Genomic DNA, 19237 nt, shown 5'->3' with positions numbered 1-19237 from the left:
GAACCCGGGAGGCGGAGCTTGCAGTGACCCGGAGATCGCGCCACTGCACTCCAGCCTGGGAGACAGAGCGAGACTCCCTCTCAAAAAAAAAAAAAAAAAAAAAAAAAAAATCACACTAAATACAAGTCTTTTTTTTCTTTTTTTTTTTAGACGGAGTCTAAAAAATGACATGGTCATAAATAGGTGGGCACACTGCAAACTGGAACAATCCCTTTCAGAAGGAACTTTGTGTTTTTGTGACAAGGTTTTGTTTTTTGTTTTTTTGAGAGGAGTCTGGCTCTGTTGCCCAGGCTGGAGTGGCGTGATCTCGGCTCACTGCAACCTCCGCCTCCCGGATTCAAGCGGTTCTCCTGCCTCAGCTGCCCAAGTAGCTGGAATTACAGGCACACACCACCACGCCCGCCTAAATTTTTTGTATTTTTAGTAGAGCCGGTGTTTCACCATCCTGGCCAGACTGGTCTCGAACTCCTGACCTCAGATAATCCTCCCGCCTCGGCCTCCCAAAGTGCTGGGATTACAGGCGTGAGCCACCGCGCTGGGCCTGACACAAGGTCTTACTGATGCCCAGGCTGGAATGCAATGGCATGATCATGGCTCACTGCAGCCTCGAACTCCTGGGCTCAAGCTATCCTCCAGCCTCAGCCTCCAGTGTAGTTGGGACTACAGGTTCAGGTCACCACACCTGGCTAATTTTTGTATTTTTTGTAGAGGGGGGGTTTCACCATGTTGGCCAGGCTGGTCTGGAACTCCTAACCTCAAGTGATCTGCCCACCTCGGCCTCCCAAAGTGCTGGGATTATAGGCATGAGCCACCACGCCCAGTCTATTATGCAGTCATTTAAATGCTAATTATGAACACAAGCAACATGAAAACAAATACAATAAATTAAGGGGAAAAACAAAACATCCTCCCTCCCTCCCTCCCTTCCTTCCTTTTCTTTGTTTTTTTTTTTTTTTTTTTTTTTTTTTGAGACGGAGTTTCTCTGTTAATTGCCCAGGCTGGAGTGCAATGGCATGATCTTGGCTCACTGTGACCTCTGCCTGCCGGGTTCAAGTGATTCTCCTGCCTCAGCCTCCCAAGTAGCTGGGATTACAGGCACCTGCCACTACACCCGGCTATTTTTTGTGTTTTTTAGTAGAGACAGGGTTTCACCATGTTGGCCAGGCTGATCTCGAACTCCTAACCTCAAGTGATCTGCCCACCTCGGCCTCCCAAAGTGCTGGGATTACAGACATGAGCCACCCTGCTTGGCCCACATTTTTCTTTAATTGCAACTATGGAAAAATGTCTGCTTGAGGACAGGAAGGATCTACCAAAAAAGTCAGTATCTGCTTTGCTAAGGTAGTGGAATATGAACAATTTTATTCTCGTTTTAGGGAATACTTACAATCTGGCATGCAGTAAATGCTCTTTTTTTTTGAGACAGAGTCTTGCTCTGTTGCTGTGGCTGGAGTGCAATGGCTCAATCTCGGCTCACTGCAACCGCTGCCTCCCAGGTTCAAGCAATTCTCCTGCCTCAGCTTCTCAAGTAGCTGGGACTACAGGTGCATACCACCACACACGGCTGATTTCTGTGTGTGTGTGTGTATATATACACATATATGTGTGTATGTGTGTGTGTGTGTGTGTATATATATATATATATATATATATATTTTTTTTTTTTTTTAAGTAGAGACGGGGTTTCACCATGTTGGTCAGGCTAGTCTCAAACTCCTGACCTCAGATGATCTCCCTGCCTCAGCCTCCCAAAGTGTTGGGATTACAGGCGTGAGCCACTGTGCCCGGCCAGTAAATGCTTTTTATTAAAAAGAAAAAAGGTGGCTGAGTGGCTGGGTGTGGTGGCTCACACCTGTTAATCCTAGCACTTTGGGAGCCTGAGGTGGGCGTATTGCTTGAGGCCAGGAGTTTGAGACCAGACTGGCCAATACAGTCAAACCCTGTCTCTACAAAAAATAGAAAAATTAGTCAGGCATGGTGGCATGTGCCTGTAATCCCAGCTACTTGGGAGGCTGAAGTGGGAGCATCACCTGAGCCCAGGGAGGTCAAGGCTGTAGTGAGCAGTGATTGCACTCTTGCACTCAGCTTGGATGACAGAGTGAGACCCTGTCTCAAAAAAAAAAAAAAAAAAAGTGGCTGAAGAGGCAGATTACTACTAGTATTAGCATTAACTGGGACGAAAACATTGCTAACAGTTATTTGCCCCAGTAGAGGATTTTATAAGCTATAAATATGCTTTTATAGCTATTACCTCACTGGACCCTCACAAACCCTGTGGAAGGAAGCCAGGAAGAAGTTTCTCATTTGAAAATCAAAAATCAAGGCCAGGCGCAGTGGCTCACGCCTGTAATCCCAGCACTTTGGGAGGCCGAGGCAGGTGGATCACGAGGTTAGGAGATTGAGACCATCCTGGCTAACACGGTGAAACCCCGTCTCTACTAAAAATACAAAAAATTAGCCGGGCGTGGTGGCGGGCGCCTGTAGTCCCAGCTACTTGGGAGGCTGAGGCAGGAGAATGGCGTGAACCCGGGAGGCGGAGCTTGCAGTGAGCCAAAATGGCGCCACTGCTCTCCAGTCTGGGCAACAGAGCAAGACTCCGTCTCCAAAAAAAAAAAAAAAAAAAATCAGAAATCTGATGTTCAAGGTAACAAGCCTGGGCACCATGGTGAAACCCTGTCTCTACTAAAAATACAGAAAAAAAAAAATTAGCCGAGGGTAGTGGCAGGTGCCTGTAATCCCAGCTACTAGGGAGGCTGAGGCAGGAGAATTGCTTGAACCTGGGAGGCGGAGGGTGCAGTGAGCCAAGATTGCACCATTGAACTCCAGCCTGGGTAACAAGGGTGAAACTCCGTCTCAAAAAAATAAAATAAAAAATAAAGGTATTGCATCATGGTCTGAAATCTTAAATCTACCATCCAGGAGTCATTTCACCTCTCTGAGCTTTGGTGTCTTTATGTGTAATTCAAGGATAACAACATTGATGAATTAGAATTGTTGGAGGATTATGTGAGAAAGTATAAATAAAACACTAAGCACAATGCCTAGCTCTTCATAAAGCATGCACTCAGGATCAGTTTATATTTTCTTATTATGCAGATGGCAGAAAACTATATCCAACAATTTTTTTAAATGATCATCTTCCATGGACAAGTCAGACTCAAGTCTTGTCCTTTTGCTTGACTTCCTATACACTGTTCCAGAATCTCCTGTGTAATTCCAAATGACTCAAGGATATGCTGCTGTTCTTGAGTGAAGATGGTTCCTGTGGACCTCAGGAGCCTTTTCCTAAATGCTTTACAGAGCTTGCTGTCAGACAGTCCTCCAGTTATGGGTTTGCTAGCATGACAGTTCTTCATTGTAGGAATTGTTTCTGATGAGTGACACAGGGCTGCAGAGGCCAGCTTTGGGAATGTTGTTGGTGCAACAAGGAGTGCTACAGTTTTTTTTTTTTTTGGAGACAGAGTCTCGCTCTGTCGCCCAGGCTAGAGTATGGTGGCCAGATCTTGGCTCACTGCAAGCTCCGCCTCCCGGGTTCACGCCATTCTCCTGCCTCAGCCTCCCGAGTAGCTGGGACTACAGGCGCCTGCTACCTCGCCCAGCCAGTTTTGTTTTTTTTTTTTTTTTGTATTTTTTAGTAGAGACGGGGTTTCACCGTGTTAGCCAGGATGGTCTCGATCTCCTGACCTCGTGATCCGCCCGCCTCAGCCTCCCAAAGTGCTGGGATTACAGGCTTGAGCCACCACGCCCGGCCAGGAGTGCTACAGTTAACATAGGGAAACCAGGTCCCTGTCTTCACTTTTTTTTTTTTTTTTTTTTTTGAGACAGAGTCTCATTCTGTTGCCCAGGCTGGAGTGCAGTGGCGCAATTTCGGCTCACTGCAACTTCTGTTTCCTGGGTTCAAGCAGTTTGCCTGCCTCAGCCTCCTGAATAGCTTGGATTACAGGCATGAGTCACCATGCCCGGCTAATTTTTGTATATTTTGGTAGAGACGGGGTTTTGCCATGTTGACCAGGCTAGTCTCAAATTCCTGACCTCAAATGATCCGCCTGCCTCAGGCTCCCAAAGTGCTGGGATTACAGGCATGAGCCACCATGCCGAGCCCCCGTCTTCACTTTGAGTTGGCCATACACTTCATGGAACTTGGGGATCTCACTGATGACTTCAGGTATAAGAATCAATGTGGAATCAAAGCTCGAAGAAATATAGCAATTACATTAAGCCTGGTCATTTGAGCCTCCTTTGCAGTCATGTGCACTTGGACCATCATTGGCACAGCTGGGCCTGTTCAGTCAGTATTTCAAATTCCTACTAACACTTCGTGACACCATATTACTGCCATAATAAATGGAACATGTGCTGAGACATCTAAGGGTGGATACAGTTTGTGCACCATAGCAGTGTTGCTGCCTGCTTTGAAAGCATTGAATCAGCTTTTGGCAGAGTAAATGTGGCTATTGTCATGAGAATCCCTGAACAGTGCAACCAGAATGTTGAGCACTGGATGATACAGATCACATTCTGGTTTTCCATATGGAGCATACTATCAGACTTAGAGGTGATGGTGAATGGCACTTCTGAGAACACATCCCTTAGAGCTGGGCAGACTGCACAGAGGACTGTTGTACAAATTCTTTTTTTTTTTTTTTTTTTTGAGACAGAGTATTGCTCTGTCACCCAGGCTGGAGTGCAATAGCACGATCTTGGCTCACTGCAGCCTCTGCCTCCTGGGTTCAAGCGATTCTCCTGCCTCAGCCTCCCGAGTAGCTGGGATTACAGGTGCCCACCATCACGCCTGGCTAATTTTTGTATTTTTAGTAGAGATGGGATTTCACCATGTTGGCCAGGCTGGTCTTGAACTCATGACCTCAGGTGATCTGCCCGCCACAGCCTCCCAAAGTATTAGGATTACAGGTGTGAGCCACTGCACCCAGCCCATACAAATTCTTAACAGTATGAAGCCCTATCTATCCAGTAATTTTTAAACATACAATTTTGCATTGAGGACTTTCATTTAAAAAACAAAACAACAAAAAAATCACTGTGCAATTAAAACCTAAATAAAAATGACTGTTTTCTTTTAAAATAAAAATGTCTTTTTTTATTCAAGAGGGAAATAAAGCCGGGTGTGGTGGCTCAAGTCTGTAATCCCAGCACTTTGGGAGGCTGAGGAGGGGAGATCACGAGGTCAGGAGTTCGAGACCTGCCTGGCCAACATGGTGAAACCCCATCTCTACTAAAAATACAAAAATCAGCTGGGCCTGGTTGCGGGCACCTGTAATCCCAGCTACTTGGGAGGCTGAGACAGGAGAATCGCTTGAACCCGGGAGGTGAAGGTTGCAGTGACCTGAGATCAAGCCACTGCACTCCAACCTGGGCGACACAGTGAGACTCCATTAAAAAAAAAAAGAGAGATGGAAATAAAAGTGAACTAGCTGGGGAAAAAAGTTTTGTAATTCAAAATCATTTGTGTCTCTTCCAAGTCTCACTATTCTGTGCCCCTCTCTTCATGTTCTGACACTCCCTCCACACTCTTCTCCACTTACCTCTTCTTCCACAAGGTGCACATGCACAGACAGTGGGGGTGTGTCTTCTAAATCAGGATCTTGCCTGACCCTATGCTCAGGCCCTCAGTCTCTCTCCATCAGCTTTACCCAAAGAACCAGACCAAAGGTGACAAGTCTTATTTGTGGTGTGTGTTCTATAGTGTGTAAAATGCAAGGGCGATTCTGGGTGTACAAGGGAAGACCAAGTAGGCCATTAACTACTTCCCCCCACAAATACTGCACACTGCCAGGCATGGCAATAACCAGGTACTGGGAATACAGACATCAGCTGGGTAGACTCCTCCTTTCCCTCAGCCATCCAGGGTCATTATTTTAAGTGATGATTACAAAGTTGTCAAATCACTCCTTCACTAATATGGCAAAAGTGTATCTCTGCATTATAAGAATGAGACAAAATTATTCTTGAGATATTTTTGTTTTCTTTTTGAGCAGGGCATCTCACTATGTTGCCCAGACTGGTCTTGAACTCCTGGGCTCAGGCAGTCTACCGTCTCAGCCACCCAGATAGCTGGGATTACAGGTACTCTCAGGTTTAACAGAAGGCTGAGAAAGGTTTTCTGTCAGGAAATCAAGGAAGGACGTGCGTTTCCTCCTCCTCTTGACAGGTGAACATTTATTCTATTTCTTTGCACTGGGATCATTCAAATAGAGCAACACTGAGCAAGCCTGAGCACCCACTGAGCACAGTGTGATGAGTTGGGGCTAACTTTTAACACTAACTACAGGTCCTGGGACTTTTATGCAGGCCCTTTGAAGTAGGGGTCGCCTGTCCTCTGTGACTTGATCAAAGGTACACAGGTGTGGCACGGTAGGGAGGCAGACAATGGAGGGAACAGGATTCGAACCAGCCCTCCTGAAGGCCGAGTCCTGGACAAGGCATTCCAATGAGGTGGGGGCGGGGAGTGCGGCCCCCCGCCGCGGCTCGGGCTGCCCCGCAGTCCTGAGTCACAAAGGTGGTTGCCAGGCGCCACGAACAGCGGCCGCCGCTTTGGAGCGTGCGACCCTCAGGGTTCAGCAGGTGAGCCCTGGGCCCGGATGGTGGGACTGGGCCCAGGTTCCCACCGCATCGTCCTCCTCAGCCAGAACCTTCTGGTCCCCGTCCCCGCATAGAGACCCAGGAGGCCCAAGCCCTTTCTTCCGGCTTGGAGTGGGAGCCTCTCCACTCTCAGCAGCTCCAGACCCTTCGCATCTCCATTTACAGTTCACGACCTCAGCTGCATTTTGGCGCTAACGCCCCGTTTCCCAGGTGGGGAAATCCTTGGAACGGGAAGTGGGGTGTGAAGGGGAAACCTTTTTGACCAGGAGAACCAGGTGTTCCCTATCTGGGAGCTACTAAGCAGCTTGAGCAGACTTCGTAGGTTCAAGCCCTTCTGGAGTGGTTGACAGTGACTTCTGGGCAGTGGGGATGGGATGAACCATCTTTAAACTTTGCGCGAAGTGGTGCGGGGACCTAGGTTTAGAAGCCCCTCATCCCATGTTGGTTCTGCCGAATATTTAGGCTGACTCCTGACCTCAAGTGATTGGCCCACCGTGGCCTCCGAAAGTGCTGTGATTGCAGGCCTGAACCACCGCGCCCTGACTTAGGCTGGACATTTGACAAAGCCTTTTACTTCCACCTCTATTTCCTCTTAGAAGATGTGGCAAAAAAAAAAAGGATCCTGGGGGCAGAGTCCGGTGGCTCACGCCTATAATCTCAGCACTTTGGGAGGCTGAGGCGGGTGGATCACGAGGTCAGGAGACTGAGACCATTCTGACTAATACGGTGAGACCCCGTCTCTACTAAAAACACAAAAAAATTAGCCGGGCGTGGTGGCGGGCGCCTGTAGTCCCAGCTACTCGGGAGGCTGAGGCAGGAGAATGGCATGAACCTGGGAGGTGGAGCTTGCAGTGAGCCGAGATTGCGCCACTGCACTCCAGCCTGGGCAACAGAGCCAGACTCCATGTCAAAAAAAAAAAAAAAAGAAAAGAAAGAGAAAATGATCCTGGGATTAAATACTTTTTAAAATCTCATATTATGGGATTAAAAATATGCTTGGCAGCATTTACACTCTCTGCCCACCTTGTCATGGTGGTGTACCACGGTAGTCCCTCTCTTGGGTATGTGCTCTGAAGGTCAAGATATCAAGCACCAGAAGCCTTTCACAGGGTGTTTGGAATAGATAACTGTCCCTTGGGTGTCCCTTTCTCATTCTAAGGCCGCCCAGATATTTGAACATTTAGTACTTTGCAAAGAGCCTACATAGATCATGAGAAACATACTAGTTGCAGAAAATCAACAAATCCCCCATACTAACCATTATCAGGGGCAGGTCTTCTGGTCTGAAATGTCACCAACCATTTTTTTTTTTTTTTTTTTTAATTGAGATGGAGTCTCCCTCTGTCACCCAAGCTGGAGTTCAATGGCTTGATCCCAGCTCACTGGAACCTCCGTTCAAGTGATTCTCCTGCCTCAGCCTCATGAGTACCCGGGATTACAGGTGCCCACCACCGCGCCTGGCTAATTTTTGTATTTTTAGTAGAGACGGGGTTTCACCCTGTTGGCCAGGCTGGTCTTGAACTCCTGACCTCAAGTGATCCACCTGCCTCGGCCTCCCAAAGTGCTGGGATTACAGGTGTGAGCCACTGTGCCTGGCCAACAGTTCTTTTTTTAAAATCAACTTTTCTATCTCACAAACGGTGGTGAAGATGTCAAAATTTTCACAGTATTTCTGGGGCAATTACTGGATAGGATGGGATCTGCTGCTATCTTCTGTGGGAGAAGGGGCAGAGAAATACACTTGGCTAGAAAGAAAAGGGACCCACTATGCCCACTAACAAAATAGGTACACGCTAAAAAAAGAATTAGCTTCTGAATTCAGTAAACCTTCTTGTATACTGGCAATGTTGAAGGAGAATGATAGAAAATTCTAATTTTACTTGCATAAATTTTGAGTTAGCAATATCCTCACAGCCCTTTTTAATCTTCAAAGGAAAAAGAAAATTAAGGTCTTATGGAACCAGTAGGTCTTCCACAGATGGAAAACAAACAAAACAGAAAAACAAATTTAAAAACACACCCACACCTAGAAAAACAAAAATCTTTAACAATATTTTGACTGGACTTTGGAAATGTTTCTCCTCCCAGTCTCCTACCAGCTCCTCTGAGGTGGTATATAAATAACCCAGGGGTCTGCAAGTTGCTCCCGTGTGCAGAGAAAATACAGTGGCCTTTGGGGCCAGGAGATGATCTCAGTAATGAATAGTGAAAGTTAGAGTTGTTTGAAAGGAATAGCATAAGAAATTCTCAAAATAGACAATGCAAGAGGGCTTGTATAAATGCAGATTGCTGGGCCCCACTTGGAGTTTGTTTCTGTTGGTCTGAAGTGGGGCCCAAAAATGTGCACATCTACAAGTTTCCAAATGATGCTGAAGTTCATACTTGCAAGTTCATACATTGTACAGAGTTCATACATTGCGAACCGCACAATTTTTTTTTTTTGAGACAGAGTCTTGCTCTTTTTTTTTTTTTTTTTTTTTTTTTGAGACGGAGTCTTGCTCTGTCACCCAGGCTGGAGTGCAGTGGCCAGATCTCAGCTCACTGCAAGCTCCGCCTCCCGGGTTTACGCCATTCTCCTGCCTCAGCCTCCCGAGTAGCTGGGACTACAGGCGCCCGCCACCTCGCCCGGCTATTTTTTTTGTATTTTTTAGTAGAGACGGGGTTTCACCGTGTTAGCCGGGATCGTCTCTCGATCTCCTGACCTCGTGATCCGCCCGTCTCGGCCTCCCAAAGTGCTGGGATTACAGGCTTGAGCCACCGCGCCCGGCCGAGTCTTGCTCTTTCACCCAGGCTGGAGTGCAGTGGTGCAATCTTGACTCACTGCAACCTCTGCCTCCTGGGTTAAAGCGATTTTCACGCCTCAGCCTCCCCACGTAGCTGGGACTACAGGCGTACGCCACCATGCCTGGCTAATTTTTGTATTTTTAGTAGAGACAAGGTTTCACCATGTTGGCCAGGCTAGTCTGGAACTCTGATCTCAAGTGATCCGCCTGCCTCAGCCTTCCAAAGTGCTGGGATTGTAGGCATGAGCCACTGTGTCCAGCCATAAATATTTTTAAGATATGACTTTTCTGAGCTTCTTCTAATCTCAAGTAATAAGGTCTCATCATGAATTCTCAGCAGCTTCTGTCACCTCAGAACATATAGATTCTGTCATTAGCAGCTAACAACATAGCATAGGTCCTAACAGTGGACCTATATTCATCTCATTTCAGACAAATCATTTCCTCATCTATAAAATGGGTTAAGACCTACTTCCAAAGGCTTGTGAAAAAGTGTAATATAAAGTTTTAGTACACATAGCAGTTGCCAGATCAATATTTGTAATCATTCCCTACTTCCCTTTATTAGAATTACTAATACCCACGCTGGGCGCAGTGAGTCACGCCTGTAATCCCAGCACTTTGGGAGGCCAAGGCAGGTGGATCACCTGTCAGGAGTTGGAGACCAGCCTGGCCAACATGGCAAAACTCTGTCACTACTAAAAATACAGTGAGCCAAGATTGCTCCACTGCACTCCAGCCTGAGTGACAGAGTGAGACTGTCTCAAAAAAGAAAAAAAGAAAGAAAGAAAAGAATTACTAATATCCTAACACCTGTTGGAATCTATTCATGGGAACTATAGAATAAGTTTATGTCAATAGTGAGACAGAGATGGGAATTTGAAAGTCCATACCATCATGAAAAGCATGTCAGGGAAATTCCATGCTCTGATTTCCCTCCTTTAGGACTGTCAATGGCAGGATACCAGCTCTGGTCACCATGGACCCCACTGGATGAGAGTTTCCAATGGCTGCGGCACACGACACCTATACCTTCCTCCAAGCACCCCTTCAGGGCCTCTCCCTGCTTCCCACACACACCATCTGACCTTGAAGTGCAGCTGTGCTTTCAAGAGGTCACTCTAGTCCTAGACAGCCCATTCCTGGAATCTGGAGTGAGTCCCAAGTTACCCTGTCACACATCAGAATTGCGAACAATGAACAACAAAGGACTGGTCAGGAAGCCCCAGCCCATCCGCCTCAGTGGAGTAGATTCTGTCTTTGGCAGGGTTATCACAGCTCAGCCACCAAAATGGACCGGGACTTTCAGAGTTTCAGACAAGTCAGCCTTTTGCAAAATCATTAGCAGGGAGCACCAGTGGCCCATTGGACTGAAGGAGCCTCAGATTCAGATGACAGTGACTATGTGCAAACAGATGCTGCGCTCTATCCTCTTGCTGTATGCAACTTACAAAAAGTGCACCTTTGCCTTGCAGCACTCCAAGTAAAGGGTCCTCATTTGATCCCCATTTCTTCACACCATGCCCTTTGGCATGTAACTGAAGCTTACAGAAACCTGTCCATGTAAATGAAACTGTGTCATTGCCCCAGCCATCTTGCTTTTGTTTCAAGCAGTGATGATTCAGGAGCCCCTTTCATCCCTTCCCCTCCAAAAAGGACCAATGATAGAGAACAAGGAAAAACATTCCCATTGTAAGGTTGAACCATTTAGAGTCAAACTAGCATTGACATGTACATGTGATAACCATTAAACAAATGATATAAACCAATGAGCCTAGTGTGAACTCACATAAACACCTAAGATCACAATGAACTGGGGGAAAAAGGGGTGTAGAGGAGAAAGATATGGATTTCATGTACCAGGGGATGTCAAAAATCTATATATAGGTCAAGGATTAGTTTAAAACCTCCCCCAACCAAAACAATGAAAATAAGAAAAAAACCCTAACTAACCACACCCTAATACCATGGGAGTGTACAAAACTGGGTAGAAATATACTGATATTAAACAATACGTACAGCCTGGCAAGAAAGATCTTGGTAGCACTGAACGAAGCTAGGCTTTCTGGTAGGCTACATGGAACTCATGACTCTCCATTTTAGCTGAAATGTACTCCTAATGTTCTATTTCTAATAAACTACAAGTAATTTTGTAGCATTTTTTTGTTTTTTTCTGTCATCCCAGCTGGACTACAATAGCATGGTCTTGGCTCACTGCAGCCTCAAACTCCCAGGCTCAAGGGATCCTCCCACCTCAGCCTCCTGAGTAGCTGGGACTACAGGTGTGGGCCACCATATCTGCTTTTTTTTTTTTGAGATGGAGTTTTGCTCTTGTTGCCCAGGCTGGAGTGCAATGGCACGATCTCAGCTCACTGCAACCTCTGCCTCCCAGGTTCAAGCGATTCTCTTGCCTCAGCCTTCCTAGTAGCTGGGATTACAGGCATGTGCCATCATGCCCAGCTACTTTTGTATTTTTAGTAGAGACGGGGTTTCTCCAGGCTGGTCAGGCTGGTCTTGAACTCCTGATCTCAGGTAATTTGCCCGCTTTGGCCTCCCAAAGTGCTGGAATTACAGGCATGAGTCACTAATTTTTCTATTTTTTTTTTTTTTTTTTTTTAGTAGAGATGGAGTTTCGCCACGTTGCCCAAGCTGGTCTCAAACTCCTGGGCTCAAGCAATCCCCTGGCCTCAGCCTCCAAAAGTGTTGGGATTACAGGCATGAACCACTGCACCTGGCCTTTGTAGCATTCTTATAACTAGGTTGGCCAGGCGCAGTGGCTCAAGCCTGTAATCCCAGCACTTTGGGAGGCCGAGACGGGCAGATCACAAGGTCAGGAGATCGAGACCATCCTGGCTAACACAGTGAAACCCCCGTCTCTACTAAAAAATGCAAAAAAACTAGCCGGGCGGGTTGGCGGGCGCCTGTAGTCCCAGCTACTTGGGAGGCTGAGGTAGGAGAATGGCGTAAACCCGGGAGGCGGAGCTTGCAGTGAGCTGAGATCCGGCCACTGCACCCCAGCCTGGGCAACAGAGCAAGACTCCATCTCAAAAAAAAACAAAAAAAAAAATTAACTAGGTTAGGTATAACTCAGAATATGGAAATAAACATTATATATACAAAGTTAACACAAGTTTGATGCTGCTTTTTTATTTTATTTTGGTCTTTTTTTTTTTTTTTTTGAGACAGAGTCTTGCTGTGTTGCCCAGGCTGGAGTGTAGTGGCACGATGTTGGCTCACTGCAAGCTCCACCTCCCAGGTTCAAGCGATTCTCCTGCCTCAGCCTTCTGAGTAGCTGGGACTAAAGGTGCCCACCACCATGCCCGGCGAATTTTTTGTATTTTTTAGTAGAGATGGGGTTTCACTGTGTTAGCCAGGATGGTCTCGATCTCCTGACCTCGTGATCCACCCTCCTTGGCCTCCCAAAATGCTAGGATTACAGGTGTGAGCCATGCGCCCGGCCTTTATTTTGGTCTTATACTATCACACCAATCAAAAAAATTTAAAAAGCAGCCAAAACATTCCTTCTGACTTTCTTTGGGCATTGACAAGAAGTTTAAGTCGACCAGGCATGGTGACTCACGCCTATAATCACACCACTTTGGGAGGCCGAGGCGGGTGGATCACGAGGTCAGGAGTTCAAGACCAGCCTGGCCAATATGGTGAAACCCTGTCTCTACTAAAAAAATACAAAGATTAACCAGGCGTGGTGGTGTGCACCTGCAGTCCCAGCTATGCAGGAGGCTGAGACAGGAGAATCACTTGAACCTGGGAGGCGGAGGTTGCAGTGAGCTGAGATCGTGCCACTGCAATCCAGCCTGGGTGACAGAGTGAGATTCCGTTTCAAAAAAAAAAAAAAAAAAAGGAAGATCATCAAGATCAAGTCAATCCTCCAGAAAGACCAGATATATCTCATTTCAAATGAAATTGGTTCTTATAATAGGAGACATTTCTTTTTTTTTTTTGAGATGGAGTCTCGCTCTGTCTCCCAGGCTGGAGTGCAGTGGTGCAATCTCGGCTCACTGCAAGCTTCGCCTCCCGGGTTCTTGCCATTCTCCTGCCTCAGCCTCCCAAGTAGCTGGGACTACAGGCGCCCGCCACCACACCCGACTAATTTTTTGTATTTTTAGTAGAGACGGGGTTTCACCGTGTTAGCCAGGATGGTCTCGATCTCCTGACCTCGTGATCCGCCTGTCTCGGCCTCCCAAAGTGCTGGGATTACAGGCATGAGCCACTGCACCCGGCCAGGAGACATGATTTTAATCGGCAGAACTATGTTAGCACCAGTCTCCATAATTTCTCTACACAAATCTCAATTCAATTCCACCTAATCCTTGAATAATGAAGCAAATCCAGAAAGATAAATGAGGCAGCTGAAGCAGAACTTAGAAGAGAATTTATTTGTAAAATTGGTACAAGCCTAAGTTCTAGAATAAATCAGTTTCAAAACTAGCTCCCAAAGTCCAGAATCATGACTCAGAGATTTTACTCTGCAGTGTAGCACAGCTAGGTTTATCCAAACCAATAAACAATGCTACATCAGAATCCTGAGCCAGGGACTGTGATGATGTTAGATAATCCATGATGTTCACAAGTTAATAAAGCCCCCACTTTAAGAACAAAAGATGGCCGGGTGTGGTGCCTCATGCCTGTAATCCCAGCACTTTGGGAGGCTGAGGCAGGTGGATCATGAGTTCAGGAGATCGAGACCATCTGGCCAACATGGTGAAACCCTGTGTCTACTAAAAATACAAAAATTAGCCGGGCATGGTGGCGTGTTCCTGTAGTCCCAGCTACTCAGGAGGCTGAGGCATGATAATCGTTTGAACCTAGGAGGTGGAGGTTGCAGTGAGCCGAGATTACGCCACTGCACTCCAGCCTGGGCGACACAGTGAGACTCCGTCTTAGGAAAAAAAAAAAAAAAAATAGAGGAAAAAAAAAAGGATCCTTCCAGTAAGAAAGGTAAACAGCGGATTTCAAACTCTTAACACAAAATGATCAGTGGCTGGCAGAGACACAGAAGCGGGCAACAATCTGTCTGGGGTCTAATCAGAGTCATCATAACTCTCATCACTGTCTTGCTCCTTTTCTCCAGCACTTACTTCGTCTTCTTCACCATCCTAAGGGGCAAAGAATAAATAAGTATTTTAGGTTACTGCTCTGGGTGACCTCTGGAATACAGTTCCTAGAGGATACACAACTGTACTACTGTCACTGTTAAAACTTTTATTTATTTTTTTAAAGGAGTCTTGCTCTGTTGCCAGGCTGGAATGCAGTGGCGTGATCTCAGCTCACTGCAACCTCCGCCTCCCAGGTTCAAGCGATTCCCCTGCCTCAGCCTCCCAAGTAGCTGGGATTACAGGCATGCACCACCACGCCCGGCTGATTTTTGTATTTTGGTAGGGATGGGGTTTCGCCACGTTGGCTAGGCTGGTCTCAAACTCCTGACCTCAGGTGATCCGCCTGCCTCAGCCTCCCAAAGGGCTGGGATTACAGGCCTGAGCCATCGCACCCAGCTCAATTTGCATAATTTTAAACAAGCCATGGTCCTCCAGCTCTACTTCATGTGTATGACATAGGAACAAAGAGGGCATTCAATATAGAATGAAATATTTATTACAAGTGGTGCTATGGCAGTGCACGGTGGCTCATGCCTATAATCCCAACACTTTGGGAGGCTGAGGTGGATGGATCATCTGAGGTCAGGAGTTCGAGACCAGCCTGCTCAACATGGTGAAACCCTGTCTCTACTAAATATACAAAAACTAAGGCCGGGCGCAGTGGCTCAAGCCTATAATCCCAGCACTTTGGGAGGCCGAGACGGGCGGATCACGAGGTCAGGAGATCGAGACCATCCTGGCTGACACGGTGAAACCCCGTCTCTACTAAAAAATACAAAAAACTAGCCAGGCGAGGTGGCGGGCGCCTGTAGTCCCAGCTACTCTGGAGGCTGAGGCAGGAGAATGGCGTGAATCCGGGAGGCGGAGCTTGCAGTGAGCTGAGATCCGGCCACTGCACTCCAGCCTGGGTAGCAGAGCTAGACTCCGTCTCAAAAAAAAAAAAAAAAAAAAAAAAAACTAGCCAGGCATGGTGGCAGTCACCTGTATTCCCAGCTACTTGGGAGGCTGAGGCAGAAGAATTGCTTGAACCTGGGAGACAGATTGCAGTGAGCCGAGACTGCACCACTGCACCTCAGCCTGGGCGACAGAGGGAGACTCTGTCTCAAAAAAAGAAGTGCTGTGCTGGTGTATCTCAACAGGAATCCAGTACAAAATTCTGTTCTGTCTGGCTTACAATTCTAGTATGAGAGATTTGCTTAGGGGAAAGTACCAAACTAATAGGATACTGTCTGCCTCAAATTCTCTGAGAAAAAGGTGGAAGGGGTGTATTATACAAATAAAACTGTGGACCATGTAAATAAAAGAACTTTTTAAATTTGAGACAGGGTCTGTCATCCAGGCTGGAGTGTGATGATGGCTCACTGCAGCCTCCACCTCCTGGGCTTCAGCAACCTTCCAACCTCAGCCTCCTGAGTAGCAGGGACCATAGGCATGCGTCACTATGCCTGGCTAGCTCAAAAAAATTTTTTTTGTAAAGATGGGGTCTCAAGCTGGTCTTGAAATCCTGGGCTTAAGCAGTCCTCCCACCTTAGCCTCACAAAGTGCTATGATTACAGGTGTGAGCCACCCTACCAGGCCAGACTTTTCATACTAAATGATCTTTCTGGATCAGACTCAAACTGCATTACAGAGGCCCCACAGCAGGGGTTCTTAAATCTGAGATTTTGGTGTCTATAACCTACCTGAATTGTGACAAAATTTATAAATGTACACTTTTTTTTTTTTTTTGAGACGGAGTCTCGTTCTGTTGCCCAGGCTAGAGTGCAGTAGCGGGATCTCAGCTCACCACAACCTCCACCTCCCAGGTTCAAGTGATTCTCCTGCCTCAGCCTCCCAAGTAGCTGAGACTACAAGTGCGTGCCACCACACCCAGCTAATTTTTGTATTTTTAGTAGAGATGGGGTTTCACTATGTTGGCCAGGCTGGTCTTGAACTCCTGACCTTGTGACCTGCCTACCTCGGCCTCCCAAAGTGCTGGGATTACAGGCGTGAGCCACCGCACCTGGGCTTATTTTTCATTTTTTTGTGGAGATAGGGTCTTGTTATGTTGTGCAGCTTGGTCTCGAGCTCCCGGGCTCAAGCAATTCTCCTACCTTGGCCTCACAAAGTGCTAGGATTACAAGCATGAGCCACTGCGCCAGCCATGTATACATTTTTATTTAGCTTTCTTCAAATTCTCAAAAGCATCTGTACCACAAAAAAGAGTAAGAACTTCTATTTTTATTTCAGTTCTCTAAGGTGGCAGCTTCTGACTCTGTGCTTTGGCTTTCACCAAATGCTTTCACATTTCTATTTTCGTATGTTTCAAATGTGTTTAAATGGTTTAACTCATTCTTTTCAACACTCAGAAAATACTTCGATGACTTCTCCCTTCTAAAATGATTTCAGATATGGATTCATGGAAAATGAAAGGCTATAATGCAGAGAATTGTCAACTCTATAACAAATGCCACAACTCGAGATACTCAGTAGCGATTCTAAGATTGTGTGGTTGTTTTTTCTGGGTCCCAAAAAATTATATAAGCACAGAAGGTGTTATGGAGGGAATGGAAATGGGCATAGAAGTACTTGACAATAAACATAAGTAGGCAAAGTTCTGCTCCACCAACTCAGAACAATTAACAAAATGCAACCATCAGTGCCTGACTCTGGGGCCTTTTGCAGAGATACCTCAGTGGCTTTGCTCTTGGAGGCCTGGGATGACATGTCATCCTCACTCTCATCTGCTGTGCTCTCCTGGGAATTTTGGGACTTAATCTCTTCACCCTAAATGTGAATGGACCAAGAAAATTGTGGGTTATAATGACCACATTTAGGGTAATAGGGGAGAAGGTTGAGTTTACAGGCAATACAAAGGAAGATATTCTAGCCATTCAAAACACGGTCAAACATGGATACCAACTTGTGATTCAGCATCTAGAGGAGGGATACTCAACTCCAGGTTTCTGAGATGTCTGTGGCTCTGATACAAAAAGTAATGTAACAAAAGGTTCATCTTGGTATGCTAGCATCACACTACATTTTAAAAGGCTAGATTGTATTGGTGACTCTAAGTTGATGCTGAACATGGTTCTAAAATTTCCCAAATACCTTAAAGTATATAAGCACCATTACACCAACTACGAAAGGCCATGCAGAGGCTAAAGGACAGTATAGTGAAGTGTTTTTTTTTTTTTTTTTTTTGAGACAGAGTCTTGCTCTGTCACCCAGGCTGGAGTGCAGTGGCCTGATCTCCGCTCACTGCAAGCTCCGCCTCCCAGGTTCACGCCATTCTCCTGTCTCAGCCTCCCAAGTAGCTGGGACTACAGGCGCCCGCCACCTCGCCCGGCTAGTTTTTTGTGTTTTTTAGTAGAGACGGGGTTTCACTGTGTTAGCCAGGATGGTCTCGATCTCCTGACCTCGTGATCCACCCATCTCGGCCTCCCAAAGTGCTGGGATTACAGGCGTGAGCCACCGCGCCCGGCCCAGTGAAGTGTTTAAGAGCATCAAGTCTGGATTTAGGACTGTTTGGACTCAAACCGTGGCTCCACTCACTTACTGTTGAATGACATTAGGTAAATTACTTAACTTCTTTGAGTTTCAATTTTTACGAAGAAACAATAGTATCTGCCTCATAAGGTTGATGTGAAGAAAGGAAGTTAATTCTCTGTGGTGCTACTTTATATATTTCATATATAACTGACTATAAGACTCAGATATTTTAAGCATGAAAGAAAAGGGCTTATACTACCCTATCTGAAAAATGTTGTAACTCCAAAGTAGTATTATAAACAACACAAGATTTCAGCTAATCAGACAATTAAAAAACCTTATAAATGCTCATTAGTTAAAATTAGAGATTAATTTATAATTTCCGGAATAAGACAGATTGGCTTAGTATAACTAAAAAAAAGAAATGTTTGTCCCTATACAAAAATGTTATTATGAATCTACCCTCAGTGGGGCTTAAAGGAGCCCCTCTGGCTGTGGAGAGAGGTTTGTACTGGTCTGACTCCTTTATGTCTGAGGCATTGTTTATATCAATGGCATGTTTTGGTGCCTTGCTGCCTAAGATGAGGGGTATAGCCTGTGACTAGGGCCCATGAGCAACATACCATAACTTTAAAGAGTTCAACAGTCACAGACTTAAGAGAAAAGTAGCCTTACTGAGAGACCAGGGCTTAGGTGAACTGCCTTACATGCCATCTGATGCTATCACAAAGAATAAGATTGGAGAATTATCACTAGCAGGATCCAAGGCTTACCTGCAAGTCCCGGTTTTTTAGATTGCCCAGCCAGAAAGCCTCTCTACAATTGTTGAGGGTGAGCATAGCTTTGACTCTGCAAACTAACAGTTCCAGGGTCTTTTTGAGCAGAGGCACATGTTGTGTGAGTCTCGTGTCCTGGTGAATCTGAATGGAGATAAATAACATCCATCTTTTGTGAGTTTATCATCATGCCTTCATATTTCTTATAGAAACCTTTGAATACTGAATAAGGATATAAGCCCCGCCAATATGAACCAACAGTATGTTCCATCGAACAGGAATAGCTTGGCAGAGTAATCCAAAGACAATGGCAGCTAAATAATTCAAAGCCTAGAAGACATACCACTACCACCTCTGGTTCCTCTTCATAACCTCTTGCTGGCCGATCATCAATGAATTTACCTAAAATATTCTTGAATATATATTTTACTGATATTAAACAATAGAGTAGCCCTATTTAGCTAAGAGAATTCCTTAAAAATTCACTGTG

General features: G+C 45.9%; 2 protein-coding genes across 12 annotated transcripts in view; one reads left to right on the top strand and one right to left on the bottom strand.

Moving 5' to 3' along the window:
- The first annotated feature begins 6454 nt into the window (after positions 1-6454).
- On the top strand, positions 6455-11152 carry LOC105477688 (FANCD2 opposite strand). Of its 2 annotated transcripts, none has more exons than XM_011734326.3 (2): positions 6455-6582; positions 10329-10976. In XM_011734326.3, exon 2 carries the CDS (start codon positions 10337-10339, stop codon positions 10868-10870), a length of 534 nt encoding a protein of 177 aa, XP_011732628.1. In that variant the 5' UTR covers positions 6455-6582; positions 10329-10336; the 3' UTR covers positions 10871-10976. The 2 variants fall into 2 exon arrangements, with proteins under 2 accessions (XP_011732628.1, XP_070948308.1); XM_071092207.1 differs by having other exon boundaries at positions 6571-6810; positions 10329-11152.
- A 2602-nt stretch (positions 11153-13754) lies between these two features.
- Positions 13755-19237, bottom strand: part of LOC105477686 (FA complementation group D2) — a 76868-nt gene continuing 71385 nt past the window's right edge. For 3 of the 10 annotated variants that reach the window (XM_071092201.1, XM_071092202.1, XM_071092203.1), the window contains exons 42-44: positions 18745-18891; positions 17171-17266; positions 13755-14500 (exon numbers count right to left, since the gene is read on the bottom strand). In XM_071092201.1, the coding sequence (XP_070948302.1) occupies positions 14426-14500; positions 17171-17266; positions 18745-18891 (318 nt within the window). In that variant the 3' untranslated portion in view covers positions 13755-14425. Of the gene's footprint in view, positions 14501-16302; positions 17267-18744; positions 18892-19237 lie in introns of those variants that run through there. The other 7 variants (XM_011734318.2, XM_011734319.3, XM_011734317.3 and 4 more) reach the window with 5 other exon arrangements.

Source organism: Macaca nemestrina, chromosome 2, assembly GCF_043159975.1.
Source record: "Macaca nemestrina isolate mMacNem1 chromosome 2, mMacNem.hap1, whole genome shotgun sequence".
Lineage (NCBI taxonomy): Eukaryota > Metazoa > Chordata > Mammalia > Primates > Cercopithecidae > Macaca > Macaca nemestrina.
This window is presented reverse-complemented; position numbering and strand designations above follow the sequence as displayed.

Bases quoted from the DNA above. Each gene is read 5' to 3' on its own strand.
- LOC105477688 (XM_071092207.1), top strand. From the start codon at position 10,337: ATGGCAGGATACCAGCTCTGGTCACCATGGACCCCACTGGATGAGAGT.